The 15921-nt window shown below is 36.5% G+C and overlaps 1 protein-coding gene across 1 annotated transcript in view; it reads left to right on the top strand.

The window, feature by feature from the left end:
* Window positions 1–15921, top strand: part of REL (REL proto-oncogene, NF-kB subunit) — a 58741-nt gene that overhangs the window by 29729 nt on the left and 13091 nt on the right. The window contains exon 5 of the mRNA XM_036748737.1: window positions 3279–3419. Within this exon, the coding sequence (XP_036604632.1) occupies window positions 3279–3419 (141 nt within the window). The remainder of the gene's footprint in view (window positions 1–3278; window positions 3420–15921) is intronic.

The following is a 15921-nucleotide window of genomic DNA, read 5'->3' as shown; positions in this document are numbered from 1 at the left end:
CCTTTTCTAGCACCTTGTGCTGCTAGTACCTTCTCCTCTTTGGTGACCTACAGCGTATTTTATATATCTGTTTATACCTATTTATGTACATTTAGTCTCCCCCATAGAATATAAGCTCCCTGAGGGCAGGAAATAGTTTATTTTCATTTGTATTGTTAGTGGTACAAGGCCTGACAAATAGTAAGCCTCTCATAAAAGCTTGTTGATTGATTAATTTTGTAGAATAGTGAGAAAGCAGTTTAAAAAGGCAGCTTGGAATTTCATTGTGTAAAGCCATGATAAGGAGTTTGGACTTTGTCATATGTGCAGAGGGTGGCCATTGAAGATTTTGGAGCAGGGGAATACTAAAAGCGTTAAAGTGTTAAAAGTCATGCTTCATTAAACTTATGGTGCTAGGCTGTGAGATTGGTGGTTCACTTGCTGCCAGCTTGGTGTAGAAAGAAAAGAAGCTTCCACATTTTGATTACAGCCTAGCAACGTGAAAAGGGCAGCGGAGCTGGAAAGATAGTATTAGTATGAAGAGTTATCAAGTACTAAGCTTCATAGCATGATTTCTTGTAAAGAACAAAAGCCACTTAATTTTTCACTCTCTAATTAGGATGATTAACTAGTATTAAGCCCCCTATAAAGTAAAAAGGTAGAAAAAGGGATAGAGGTCTTGGGCATCTAACTTTTTATTCAGATTTTGAGGTCGAATTTAAGAATAAGTCAATAAACTGTGGATGATTAACATTTATTAATTTTTGTGGAAAGATTAGATGTGTTTATATTGTCATAAATTTATATCAAATATACCATTATCTTGAGTGATTTTTGCATATATAGGTACACTTACACAGGTATCTTATCTTATGCCAGGTAATCTTTATCATTCAGTATTTTTAATTTAAAAGTTATTTGAAATCATTTACATCTTCTACACATCATTATGTTACATCACTGTTAAAAATGTTTTAACGAATATGCATTTTGGCAGCCACATATTGAGGGGGCAGAGTACACCACTATGATGCAAATATTGATCTTGTTTGACCTTTAGGTGTTCAGATGTGCTACATGTTGCAGCATGTTCCAGATGCTAGTCTTGACAACTATACTATAGTATAGTGCTAAATCTGATGAAAAGTTAGGGATGATAAAAGAAATTTGTACATGTTATTTTGCTGAATATCACATCCATGAAAACCTTAATCCAAAAAAAAAAATCCCAGTTATTTTAATAAGTACTGCAATGTACAAAGCTAGGAAATTTGTCTTTTAGTGTTAGGTTTAGGGATTTATATATGAACATATTTCTGTGTGTATCCTTTCAGTTTCAGTACTCTTCTAGACAGTGAATGTGAATAGTGTGAGAACTTATTTCAGGATCAAGAAATATAAAAGTCAGAATTTTAGTAATTAAATGATATTAGGTTGCTATAAGGGTATGTAGAAACAGTGTTGCTAGCGGCTGCTGTGGAGGTGTAAGGCCAATAACACCGACACACAGGAGGCCTGCTAGCACAGATTCTTTGGCCTACTTTTCTAAGGAAAAGGAAAAGCAACTTTAAGGGGTTTACAATCTCTCTTTAATTAAACATACATATATCATTCACTTAGTTCAGGGGGAAAAGTTAGCACCCTGAACTTCAGAAAAAACACAAGCAGAAATTATGTAAACAGAGCAAATGACACAAATCAGCAGACAGGGCTTCTGTCTGTCCGTAGCAATACATACATACTTACCAGAGAGAGAAGCACCAACATCTGGGTTTTCAAAGTGGGGGTGGGGGGGCCTCCTTAACAGCTACACAGAGAATCTTGTCTGATGAAATCACAGGAACACTCTTCCAACGAGTGAGCCCTCAAGGCAAAATGCTAACCTCCGAGTATATATACGCTTCTTCAGGGTCAGAGGGCGTCATAACCATGGGACTCAAACTCATGTGACTTAGACTTTCTTGTGACTTAAGCAGGTCATCAAAGACTCTTGATTCAATCAATGACTCAATTAAAGGCACTTGATTGTCTTAGTGCTGAGAAGCACTCCAAAAGAAAAAACAGCTCAAAGTCCCACTTTGGTTGCCATTACAGGGTGAAAAAAAAAGGACAGAAATATATTTCTAATAGGAACTGGGTTTCTTTCAAATATAAATTAAATAAATATTTAAGTCATTATCAAGATTTTTCTATTTCTGCAAATCTACAAAAATGTTAGCATAAAACTTTTTGACTCTAGAAATTTTTTTGTCTTAATTTTTATTTGTACATAAAATTTTATACTAAAAATGTTGGTGAGTTTTCCTTATATGTATAAACTAAGTATGGCTTCTTTAAATATCTGCAAATTACCTCCCAAAACACAGTGCTTTTAATTCTTATATGTTCCATGTAACCTCAAGCCAGTCACTTGGCTTTTGTTTGCCTCAGTGTCCTCAGCTGTAAGATGGAGATGATAATAGCACCTACCTTCCAGGGTCGTTGTGAGAATCAAGTGAGATAATATTTGTAAAGCACTTAGCACAGTGCCAGACACATAGATGGCGCTATATAAATGTTAGCTATTTTTATCTTGTATTACAGCTAAGTTTCTTCTTAATTCTCTACGTACAATATAATTATCTATTCACAGGATCATAGATTTAGAACTGAAAAAGAACTAAACCCCTTCATTTTAAGGACAAGGAAGCTGAGACCCAGATATGTTAAGTGATATGCCCAAGGTCACATAGTGTCAGAGATAGGATTTAAACCCGTGTCCTCTGATCACAGATTCATCTTAAGATGCTTTGCCACCTTTTTAGTTAGGGTTTTTTTTTAATTGTATTACTAACACTTTAAAGTGAATTACTTTATCAAATTTTTAAGTAATTCACCCAAGGTTGTCATAGAGTTTTAAGAAGCAAGATTCAGACACAAGTCCCCTGATTCTAAATCTACCATTACATCACAGTATACTGTACATTCCATTTGTTCAGCATCATTTATATTACCAGTGTCAATTTTTTTATTCTCCTCTAATGTTCTTTCAAGAAGGGGAAGGTTCAGTTTCTGTTTTTCCACTTTTATAAAATGCCTAGCATAGTGCCTATGATTAGAAATATTTGAATGATAAATAATTGGTCAGGGCCAGAAAAATGGTGTATTATAGAAGAAAAAATGTGCCATTCACTTTTTTAAAGAACATATTTGTCTAACCTCTTTTCAAGTTAGTTGGATGGAATTACGGGAGGGAAGAATGTGCTTTTAAAAAATCTTCATGATTATTTAAATCTCCTTAAAATAATTTTATTATACAGTTCCAGAACAACAGCTACTCAACATTGAAGACTGTGATCTCAATGTGGTAAGACTCTGTTTTCAAGTTTTCCTTCTTGATGAACATGGCAATTTAACATCAGCTCTTCCTCCTGTTGTGTCCAACCCAATTTATGATAATCGTAAGTACTTATTTTCTATCTTGTATTATAGCCTCAGCTTGTTTTCTTGAAGCTTAATTTGGAATTGTAGTGAAATTTTCATAATTTTAATTAATGCTGGATAGATATATGTGTTACACCAAATTAGACTTTTATTAATGGTTAGGAAGCAGAAATCAATTGATTATTTTTAGCTGCATCTTTTGCTTCATCTGCTGGAAATGGGGCATTGTTTGGTGTTACTAAGAACTCTGAGGATGCTCTGGAAGCTAACAGTTATTTCTACCTATTCCATCTCAGACAGACGGGGATCTGTTGTGGTTTTGAAGTTCTTTAGGAAATAAGTTTCTATAATCTTCATTGATTACCTGTCATGATATTTAATGATCCTTTCTATGTGAGTAGAGTACCAGCCCTGGAGTCAGGAGGACCTGAGTTCAAATCTGGCCTCAGACACTTGACACACTTACTAGCTATGTGACCTTGCACAGGTCACTTAACCCCAATTGCCCTGCCTTCCCCCCTCCAAAAAAAACGAGTTTGGAGGGGATCTTGGAGGCTGTCTGGTCTAAACAATGGTTGAATGATCCCTTTGGTGACATTCTTAACAGTTGGCATCCAACCATCCAGCCTTTCCTGGAGAACTCTGAGTAAGGAGGGACTCATGTCCCCTTGGATAGCCCACTTCACTGCGTCCAGAGCCAGAGGATGTGGGCACCAATTCTTCCCTTTGTCCTTAGTGCCTAGGAAGCCACAGACAAGTCTCTTCCCATCTCTGTGTCTTGGTTTTCTTATTTATAAAAATCAGTGTCCCTTCTAGTCCTAGGTCGAAGATTGTTTTTCTTAGATCAAGCCTATTTACCTTTGCACCTGGAGTTTTCACCTGCCATTCTTCGTTCTGCCCTCTTGTTCTAAGCAGGACAAATCTATCACACTTCCACTTGACTGTTCTTCAGGTACTTGGAAACAGCTATCATGTTCCCCCTGAGCCTTCTCTTCTACAGATTAAAAGTCCCCAGTTCCTTTAACTCTGGGGCTGTTACCTTTTTTTATGACATGAACTACTTTGGCAGTCTGGATAAGCCTATGGACTCCTCAGTATAATGCTTTTAAATGCATAAAATAAAATACATAGGATTACAAAGGAAATTAATTGCATTGAAATGCAGTTATCAAAAGGTATATTTAAAAAACCAAGTCAATCAAGTTCATGGATCCCAGGTTAAGAACCCTTGCTCTAACTGAACCTCCTATAACATAAATTCAAGACCCATTACTTGTAATGTCGTTGAGTAGTTTTTCAATTGTGTTTGACTCTCTGTGACTACATTTGGGTTTTTTTTTTTTAGCAAAGTTACTGGAATGGTTTGCCATTTCTTCTCCAGCTCATTTTACAAATGAGGAAACTGAGGCAAACAGGGTTAAATAAGTTGCTCAGGATCACACAGCTAGTAAGTGTCTAAGGCCAGATTTGAATTCAGGAGGGTGGGTCTTCCTGATTCCAGGCCTGGCGTTCCATCCACTGCACCACCTAGCTGCCCTTCACCTATAGTAGACACACTGCTTGTCAGTGTCCTTAGAATGTAGGTACAAAACAATAAAGTGTGTTGGTAATGACCCTGAAGGATTATTTCATTCAGCAAGTAGATAATCAGAAAAAGAAGTGGGTTGGTCTTATAGAGTGAAGGATAACAGAGGGACAGCTCTGCATTGGTATCCTTGAAACAATAATAGACTTAGAGAGTGATGTCTACCCTTTGGGGTAGATCCTCTGTGGTGCATTTATGGGGAGAGAGATCAGACACACAAGATAAGAAGGTGTAGATGAGTTGTAATCTTTGTGGTTGAGGAAGTAACCATCATTATGAGATCACAGATCCATTGAAATATCAGTTATGTACTAATAAAATGGAGATTCAATGCAATTTAACAAACATTTGCTACTAATTGGTTTGCTTCAAACACAATGGAAACACAACATGGCCCTAGCCTTACAGTAGGGGGTGTGTACTAAGTGCACAAATAATTATGAAGACAAGGTAAAATATAATGGGGCAAAGGAAAGACTGAAAGTGATCTAGGAAAATTTGAGGAGGGAGAGCAACTTTACCTGGGAAGAGAATAATAGTAGAGACCGTACTTGACCTAACCCTTAAAAGAAGAGAAGGATTCTACTTAAATTCTAATTGTGTGAGCTCCTTGAGGGCAGGACTATGTGTTTCTTTTTTATCTTTGTCTCCCTAGCCTGTAACACAGTACCGTGCACCTCATTGGCATTTAATAATGTTTGTTGAATTTCATCAGATTTGTTGATTTCTACAGGAAGAGTGGAAGAAGTTTATTCTTGGCAAGGATCAGCAACCCACTTGGATTCATGGAAAGAAAGGAGAATAATAACTAGCTCAGTTAGCTAGAATATAGTGTAAGAAGTATGGCTAGAAAAGGCCTGGTTGGAGCCAGATTGTGAAGAGCTTTAAATCCAGGGTGAAGACATATTTTATTCTAGATATAAATGGAATCCAGAGGAATTATATAAAAACATGGTCAGATATATGCATTAGGAATATTATTTTGGCAAACGTGTGAAGCATAGATTAAAGAAGGGAGAGATTGGAGGCAAGGTGGTGGCCTTAGGTGGAGAGGAAGGGGCAGATGCAAGGGAGGTTGTGGAGAGAGAGCTGATCGAACTTGGAAACTGCTTCGCCCTGGGGAGAGATGGGAAGGGAAGAAACAGAGGAGTCAAGTTTGAAAATTGTATAATGGGAAGTGTGGTGACATCAGCAGAGTTAGGGAAGTTGGGAGGAGTGCGGGCTGATGGTAAATGGGTTGATTGCCTGCCAGACATCCAGGTAAAGACGTCCTGCCAGTGGAGAAAGATGGGGAAGATGGATCAGTTTAGGAGTTCTCTGTCTAGAGGTGATCATTGAAGTCGCAGCCCTGGAGGAGCACATGACCTAACAACAAGGAACCTGAGGTGGAGGAAGGTCAGGAGGAAGCTGTTTGAGGATAAACAGTACTCAAAAAGGAGAGAGGGCAAGGAACAATGTCAGATGCTGCAGAAGAGGAGTAAAGAAGAAGTGTTGGCAGTTAAGAAGTCATTGGTGATTGCAGCTTCAGCAGTAATCTGAGAGAGTCCTCTTAGTGGATTGCAGGGGATGTAGACTGCTCTTTTTATAGGGAAGATCTGAACTTTATTGTCAGCAGGGAAGGAGCTATAGAGGGGAGGGGGCATGGAAAGGGGTTGATTTTGGTGAGGAGAAGGGACACCTTGTTAGTTGAGACTTGAACGCAGGAGAACCATAAAGAAAGTTTGAGATTGGGAGGCAGGTTCTGGACTGGCAGCCTCTGAGGGCTCCTCCAACAAATTGGCTTTACCCTGAACATATCTTGTTTGTATATTGTCATTTGTATATTGTCCCCCCCCCCCCGCATTAAAATGTGAGTTCCTTGAAGTCAGGGACTGTTTCGTCACCTTTGTATGCCTTGTTGTGTTTGTCCTTTGTTTTCAAAGAAGACGATAGCATCAGGGAAATGATGACATGACTTGCATTTGACTTTGATTTGAGTGAGGGAGAGCTGTGCAAGGTCACCAGCCTCACTTTCTCCTCCAGAGCCATCTTGGTGGGATGTTACTTTCTTTGTATGCCTAGCGTTGAGCACATAGTATGCACCTGATAGATGCTTGTTGACATACATTGGATGATATGCAAATGAATGAATGAAAAAGTATTTATCGAAGGCTACTTATGTGCCAGATATTTTGCTAAGTGCTGGGGATAAACATTTATCTCTGACCTCAAGGGCTTTATGTTCTAATAGGATAGAACACATAACGTAAGGTAGTAGTGGCTGGAGTCCTGTGCCACTTTGGTCCAAAATGTTGTTGTAAGGATGACGAGAGTTGGTTTTAGTATGGTACTAGAACTGGAGGGGATAGCAGAGTGGGGAGAGTATGCATATGGCAAGAAGGCTGCTGGCAGAGTTAAGAAGATGACCAGGGAGCAAGGTCTAAAGTGAAGCTTGGTTGGAGTCTCCCCAAAATAGTGAGCCAGGTGAGAGTGACCAAAGAGGACAGTGAGGCACCAGGGCAGAAATCTGGGAAATGAAAATATCAAATAAGCCCAAGTAAGAAGCAATTTGCTTAGAGAAAGAGGATGTGGGGACTTGAGGGCAAGGTTTAGAGTACATACTGTAGGGAAGGTGACCCAAAGAATTGAATGAAAGGAAGAAATAAGCATTTATTAAGCACTTACTACATGCCAGGTACTGCACTAAGTTCTTTACAAATATCTTATTTGATTCTCATAAGGGAGGTAGGTGGTATTATTCTCCTCATTTTACAGTTGAAGAAATTGAGGTAGACAGAGGTTAAGTGACTTGCCCAGGTTCATACACCTAGTGTCTGAGTCCAGATATGAACTCAGGTCTTCCTGACTTCAGACTTAGTTCTGTATCCCCTGTGCCACCTAGCTGCCCCTGGCATCTAAATCTAAATGGATTCTAAAACAATCTAAAAAGGTTTGTTCTGTAACAGTAAGTGCCTATTCGAGGTTAAATCACATAAATTTGTTTGGACCCAGTCAGCTTAGTTTTGTGATTTCCTCCAGCAGCGTTGGTGGATTGGAAATAAGGAGAAAAGATAAATGGTTGGATGATTTAGGATTGGAATAGGGTAGCAACCACTGTTGGACAAGGACAAGGGGGAAAGAGATTCAAAGTGAAGAATAGGACCATATTAAAATGGTTAGCTGTTAGGTGAAGGCTCTTAAGGAAAGAAGATGATAGCAGAATAGTCTGAGCAGGCTCAGGAGGAGAGAGACAGTGGAAGGAGTGGGAGGACAGGAGATTGTAATCAGAGAGAAAATCTTCAGGATATATGAACTTGAAGAAGAGGTGGATGTACAGGTGATGATGTATCTCAAGTGCTTACCGCCACTGTGAGACATTTAGGCTGATGTCATGGGAGTTAAGGGGGTTGATGAATGTTAGAAAAAATTGTCATTATGAATGTTGAAGTCACCAGGGGGTTCTGATGGAGAAAATCATTGGAGAAGGTGGGAGACAGACTTGGATGTCAGTAGAAGATTCATTCTACATTTGTTAAGTACCTGGGGCCTAGACACTATGCTAAGATTTGATGATAAAAAGACAAAAATGAGACAGTCCCTGTCCTCAAGTCTATTACATTCTTTGGGGAGGGGCAAGACAACAAAGACATAGAAAAATTAAGGCAAAATACGTTCAAAGTAGAGACAAAGAAATTTCCAGAATGGATAATCCTGGTAGCTGAGGGTATCAGGATAAGGCTTCCTATGGGAGGTAAGTGGTGTAGTCCTAGAATGGGGGGAAGGGGAAGGGTACCCTGTATAGAGGCAGTGATGGGGGTTGGGATTTTGTGTTCAGGGAGGAGCAAGTAGGGCACTTTGATTGGACCATAGATACATAAAAAAGAGCAATAAGAAATAAACATGGTAAGAGAGCCTGTAGCCAGATTATGAAAGGCTTTACAAAACAAAAAGAGGGGTTTGTATTTTGATTTCAGTAGATGAGATGAAAGTGACTTGAAGGCTGAATCTATGTGACGATTGGTGAAGTGGATTTAGACTGAAAAATGATCATATGTTGAGGTCATATTAGCACTACAAGAATGACAGAATCAGTATTCATGGTCATTGTGACATGTTTAAGCCATCTGTAGGTGACTTGAGATAAATCATGCCTGTCATCCAGATATCTTCGTCTGTCACTCTCACTCTTGGCCCATATTCTTGAAAGGTCTCTTGCACATAGCTGTAATCATTTTAACCCTTAGATCCTCTGAAGACATTGAAAGATGGATATGCCTGCTATACCAACTTAAGTAAATGTTGTCATTAGTTAAGAAATAATAATATTTTGATTTCAACTGTGTCTTGCTTTTTTATATTTGACATACCTATTACATTAGAAAAAAAATCTGTTTTTTGTATTGTTTTAATAAGTTTCTAATCATGCTGTGCTTAAACTTCAATATTAAGGAATTCAAAAGCAATTTAGTAGGTCAGTGATGATGAAAATACATGATTCATTTATAGGTTTGCTTTAAAAAAAGAATTTGTATAAGTAAAATAAAATGAGAGATTTTTCCATAATTTCTTAGGATAATTTCATTGGGTTAAAACTTAGTTGTAAGCACTGAATAAAAATAAGTGAACAATCCATGTTCAGATCTTATATAATTCTTATTATGGCATGTAATATATAAGAAATCTAAATAGTTTATTATGAACTTAACATATGAAAATATCTTATCTTCATTAAATACACATTTGAATTGATGTCATCACTTCCTAAGCAAGAGAAATACATACGTATTGTGGGGGAAGTTCAGCTTTATTTTATCTTAGTCTGGGTTTTTATGTGGGTGACTTTGGGTATGTAGAGTCTTCCTCCATTACACTTCATCTATGACATAAATAAATATGTTATCTGCCTACAACCACAAGTTTAGTTGTGTTACTGATTTTGAGTTTTAGTCAGCCAGAGTCACCCCTTTCATGCTTTTGATTCAAGTTATTCCCCAAAGGTAGACTAAGCAGAGATCCTTTTGTAAAAGAATATATGTTTCATAGTTTTTTTTCCTTTCATTTGTAAATTGGTATGTACGATAAACTGTTTTGATCTCCTTTACAAAAAATTATTCCTGGTTCTTTTTAAATTCCTTTGATGACTAGAATTTGAACTAAAGATTGTGGAAAGTAGAAAGATTAATTTAATGGCAAAGATAAGTTTTTGTTTTTAAAAAATTTACATATCGTATACCAAATAATACAGGAACTTATACACATTAACACAGGAAGAAAAAGGAACAATCAGTTATAATTTTGATGTTGGAAATGAAGTAGTAAATCTGGTGACAGTCAGCACATGTTTTTGATTTAGTATGAAAAGAAAGGAGTAGGAAATGAACTTTTGGTTACAGGAAGACGGGTTATTTGGTACCTTTTGGTTACAACATTCGAGGCCTACTAATACACACATTGGTTTTACATAGAATTTATTTGCAACAAGAAAGGTTGAATTAAGAATCAAATATTAGTAGGGAATGGCTCTACAAAGAAGATTCTCCATATAAAATACTACTTCACACAAATTGCCAATTGCCAATTATTTCTATTAAAATTTTCATTCACATGGGACAAGCATAGTACACAGCGAATTAGAAAAATTTTCTAGCACCCTATGTTAGTATGTTATTTGCAAAAGGGTTCATATTTTCTTTGGCTTTCTAATTCTAATTTACTTCTGTATTTTGCTCTCCACTTTTAAAATTGATATAGATAGGTTCCAATGACAACTTAATGGCATCCACAGGCATATAAATAAGTTTATATAATTTTTGTAAAATGAAATAAATTGGGACTACCTTTAAAAAGTTGATTAGATTTTGCATGACAAATAACACCTTAATGAGTATTTTTAATTAAAGAAGACTACTAAACCTCAACTAATGGCACATTCATTTCAAGCAGTTTTTGATAAAAGAAACTTTAATATAACATACAAATTTTGGCATTCACCTTGTGGTTCATTTTGAAGGAATATATTTGTAGTTTATTATATATGTGCCAAAAAGTGAGACCCTGTTATCATACCTATACTATTTAAAGTTTTGTATGTTTTGGAGGCATGTGTAAGTTGAATATGTGTTTGTGATCGATTATATTGATCTCTTTTAGAAAAGTAAATTTCTAGTTCTGTCAGTTCTCTTGATGAGCTAGAAATTGAATTTGCCCTGAAGAGAAAATTCTACCTGCTTTTAAAACAATTATTCTGTCCATAATTTTAATGGCTACTGGCCCTAAAAATAAAATTCATAATGCTTATAACATTCAGTATTGTTCAAATAAAATGAAATTTAGTGAAAATTTGATATTATCTTTCTTAGAATATTAATAAAAGACTTTGAGATTTATATTCTTCTGAGTTGATATGTGTGAAAATTTTGTATGTCAAATATTTTCTATAGATTATTCTCTCTTCTAAACCAAAATTTAAACTTTTATGTCAAACAAGTAAATAAGCAAAGTGATAATTTTATATGCTTGAGTAGGCGGAGGATGTAATTTTGGAACTGATGACTCAACTCTTCCCAGAACATTCAGATAAAAAGCGTATAGCTCTTGAGTCATAAGAATTTGTTAAAGGAAGAATTAGTTCTTTTGTGGTCCACAAATAAAAAGTAAAAATTCTTTTTTTGTACATTTTTAAAATTTTAAACTTAAGTACAAAATGAGAAAAGGAAAAAAAAAGCATTGCCATTCACACAGCAGACTATAAGAGAGGATTCAATATAAAACAATAAATTTCCATCTCAAGAAAACCTATATAATAAAATTCTATAGTTTTTAGAGTTGCCCAGCTTTTCATTGCGTCCTTGTTGGTTTTCTTTGTTCTCTGCTGTGCACCTTCTAACTTTATTTTTTCCCTTCCCTCCCCCCCACCACACAAAGAAGGCTACAATTAAGTGTGCATATATACATATACACACACACACATCTATAAACATACACATATATACACATATACACTCATACAGATATATGTAAGACCATAATGTGCTTATTTCCTCCTATCATCTGTATCTCTGATGGTAGATGGCATCTTCCTTCATAAGTCCAAGGCTTTCCATATTTTTCTAAATCAACCAGCTAGCTCATCATTTCCTATACCACAGCAATATTCAACCCATCTGAGAGATTGTCTACGAGAGTTTTTTCCCCCAATTTTCTGCATTCTTTCTATTCTTGGCTACATAGATTTTATTTATACAAGAAAATTTTAATTTAAAATAATCGAAATTATCCTTTTTATACTTCAACAGTGCTTTCACCTTTTAATATAGTCTAAGGTCTGATACTGCTGAATCTACATCCTTTACATCCTTTTTTCCCCCTGATTTCTTTGAAGTTCCTGACCTTTTATTCTTTGTTATAATTTTTTTTCTAACTCAGTAAAATAATTTTTTAGTAATTTAATTGGGATGATATTAAACAAATAGATTAGTTAGATAAAATTGTCATTTAAAAATTATATTGGTTTTATCTCCCAATCAACAATAAACATTACTTCTATTATTTATATCAAAAAAATAAAAATTCTTCAACAAAATATAAATTCTAATCAGATGCCTCATCACAAGTAGAAGTGATCCTGGGTTCTTGAAAGCTTTGCCATCACAGTAAAAGTTCTGGCAGGTTTCTACCATTTTGGAAATGGTTGAACATAGGCCCATGGAGAATTACATGTTTGAGGACCAGTCTGCCTAAATTCAGAACAACTCATCCTCAGTTTAGCCACATGATAAATTTTTTAGCCATTGCAATTGTCAAAAACTATTTGCCAAGCTATAAAATGCAAGCATAATATTGTTTATTGATGGTGGGTGATTACTTGATAGACAGAGTTGGCCATCTCTATGCCTAACATGGCTAATAGGGAGGTATGTCATCATACTAGAATGAGTATCTGAAGTGTGATGGAAATTATCCCAAGATTCACCAGCCTACCAATGGTATTTCTTTCCACTGATCATTTAGGAACAAATGATATAGCCAGAAGAAAAAAAAACTTGAATGTATCTTTAATTAATTAATCAATTATTTATTAAACACCTACTATGTGCTAAGCAAAATAACTTTGAAGTTCTGGAAGACTCATCATATGAGTTGGTGTTTTTGTCATTGTTCTAGTTGAAGTCACTTCAATTCAACCACTGTTCAAGCGCTTAGTATATATGCAAGGCATATGTTAGTGCTAAGAATACAAAGATTAAAACAATACACCATCCCTGCCCTCAAGGCACTTACATTCTGCTGTAGGAGAGCAGAATACAAAATGTACACATGTAAATCTAATACAGAATAGGGCAGAGCATAAACCTGGACAGAAGGCTTTGTGAACATCTCAAGAAGACATCAGTTGGAGGGGAAGGACAAATTAAACTTCACACAGTTGATAGCAACTGAACTGAGACTTAAAGATAGAACATTCTGGGGCAGCTAGGTGGCACAGTGAGTAGAGCACCAGCCCTGGAGTCAGGAGGACCTGAGTTCAAATATGGCCTCAGACACTTGACATACTTGCTAGCTTTGTCGCTTAACCCTAATTGCTCTGCCTTTCCCCCTCCAAAAAACAAAAGACAAACGAAATAAAGATAGAACATTCTAAGAGGCTAAAAGTATGAGGGGAGTATATTCAGGCATAAGGAGCACCTTGCTGAATACATAGAAGATGCAGATGGCATGTCGAGTTTAGGAAATAGCCCATAGTCTAGTTTGGCTCTCATATAGAGCATGTGGAGGGGAGTAATGTAAATAAGGCTTGGGAGGTACATTGTAGCTTTGAATACGTGGCTTAGGAGTTTAAGTTTTATTATTAGTTATTATTATTTAATTTAAATTACTAGTAGTAATGATAAAGTGACACATTCAACATAAAAATATCAAAGAGAAGGCTGTGACTGATTATGTTAAGAGATTTACTGGCATCCTGAAGTCAAAGCTGAATTGGACCTCACCTCCCAAAGAAAATGTAAAAGCTGATAGCAGTTATATGCCACTGGATTTGTGAGATATAACCCATGGTGGCTTATCTCCAGATTGATCCTTCGAAGTGACTCATAACTAAGAGTGGGACCAAACACAGCTCCATGGGCAACATCTGCATGAATTCTTTAGCATGAAGCCTTTCCTGATCCACCCTACCCAACTCCCCACTTCATTCCCTCCCAGAGTGCTTTGTATTTGACTACTTTTTGTGTATATATGTATTTATTAACTTTATATTTGTACCGTCTATATTTTTATATATACTTGTGTCCTTGTTCGTATATAAGCTCATTTCAAGTAGATGTTTCATTCTTTGTACATGCGTCTAGTAGGAGCTTAGTAAAAAAAACTATTGACTGATAGATTGATAATTCAACAGATAATATGGCAGCAAAGGAGCCTTGAACAAATAACTCAAGCCATGCAGATTTGTTACTAGAAATGGAGAAGTTTATGAGAACAGTTTATGTCATTGCTACTAGAAACTTCAGAAAGGTTATCTTTAAGGAACCCACATTTATTGATTGATGCAAATTATGTAATGAAGTGGTAGAAACTGAACTATATCCCTGCAAGTTGCAGAAATAGCTTCTACTAGAATAGTAGAATATCTACTAGAATAGCTTCTACTAGATACCTAAAAAGGCACAGTCAGGTTATAACTATAGTGTATTTGTATTATATGTGATACAAGATAGGCAGTTATGAGGGCAGAGACAAAACTGCCTCTTTGTATTGTAGTTCTTTCCAAGTGTCTCTAATCGTTAAGAAGTTTTTTCCTTACATCAAACCAAAATTTGTAATATTTACCCTTTTGTTCTAATTCTGCTCTCTGGAGACATAAAGAACAAGTCTGATTCTTTTTCCAGGTGACAGCCCACCAAATGCTTGATAGTGAGCATGCCCCCTCAAAAGCTTTCTCTTGTCTAAATTAAAGATCTCCAGTTCCTTCAATTGATCCTTCTTATGGTATGATCTTATGGCCCTCCACTCCTTGTTGCTTTCTTCTGGTCAGTTTCTGGTATATTAACATCCTTACTAAAATATGGCATCCCAAACTGAACATAATTCTTAACATATGTTCTGACCAGAGAAGAGTGGTACCATGACTACCTTAGCCAATTCTAGGCAATTCACCAAGTTTTGGTTAAACAGTTACTATGTGCTAGGTTGACACCATCTCAAGAAGCATATACTATATTGGTTTTTCTCTTCTTTTGGTCCAGCCAAATAGTTCCATGCCCACCAATCTGACCCACATATCTCCATCATGCCTATAAGGTTAGTGGAAGAGACCTTGTCAAATGCTTTCCAGAAATCTTGATAAACTATATCAACAATATTCAAGAGAATTGGGTTTGAATTCTTTTTTGTGCACTTCCTGGGGTGGTTGTGAAAAAAGTGTTTTGCAAACCTCATTTGAAAAACAGAGTGGATAAAAATATGTATTGTCTACACATTTTTTTAATAAAGAGAACTATGATTTCATCAGTATAGAGAGCTCCTGGGGAAGAACTTCCTCTATCTGTGGTGATCTGCACCTGTTCTACAATATGGGGTCTTAGAGAGTTGCTGGGATCATTGAGGTTAAATGACTTGTTAAGGATTCCACAATCTGTATGTGTCAGAGGTGGGACTTGAACCATGGTCTTCCTGACTCCCAGGCCAGCTTTCTATCTTCTGTGGCACACTGCTCACTGTTCATATTGTGCCATGTAATTAAACGTGGGCCCAGAAGTGAATAGGAAGTGGACATTAGACTGGATTGAGTAGGGGAGCTGCTAACCACTAGAAGTCCTCCTCCCCCCTTTTTAACATCAGTATTTTCCTGTTGATTTTGTATGAATGCATAAAAAACCACAGTCTCAGAAAACTCAGAGTCGCAGATGACCTAAAGGGCAATGGAAAAAGACACATGGTGGGTGTAAATAGGC

This window comes from Trichosurus vulpecula, chromosome 3 (genome assembly GCF_011100635.1).
Source record: "Trichosurus vulpecula isolate mTriVul1 chromosome 3, mTriVul1.pri, whole genome shotgun sequence".
NCBI lineage: Eukaryota > Metazoa > Chordata > Mammalia > Diprotodontia > Phalangeridae > Trichosurus > Trichosurus vulpecula.
This window is presented reverse-complemented; position numbering and strand designations above follow the sequence as displayed.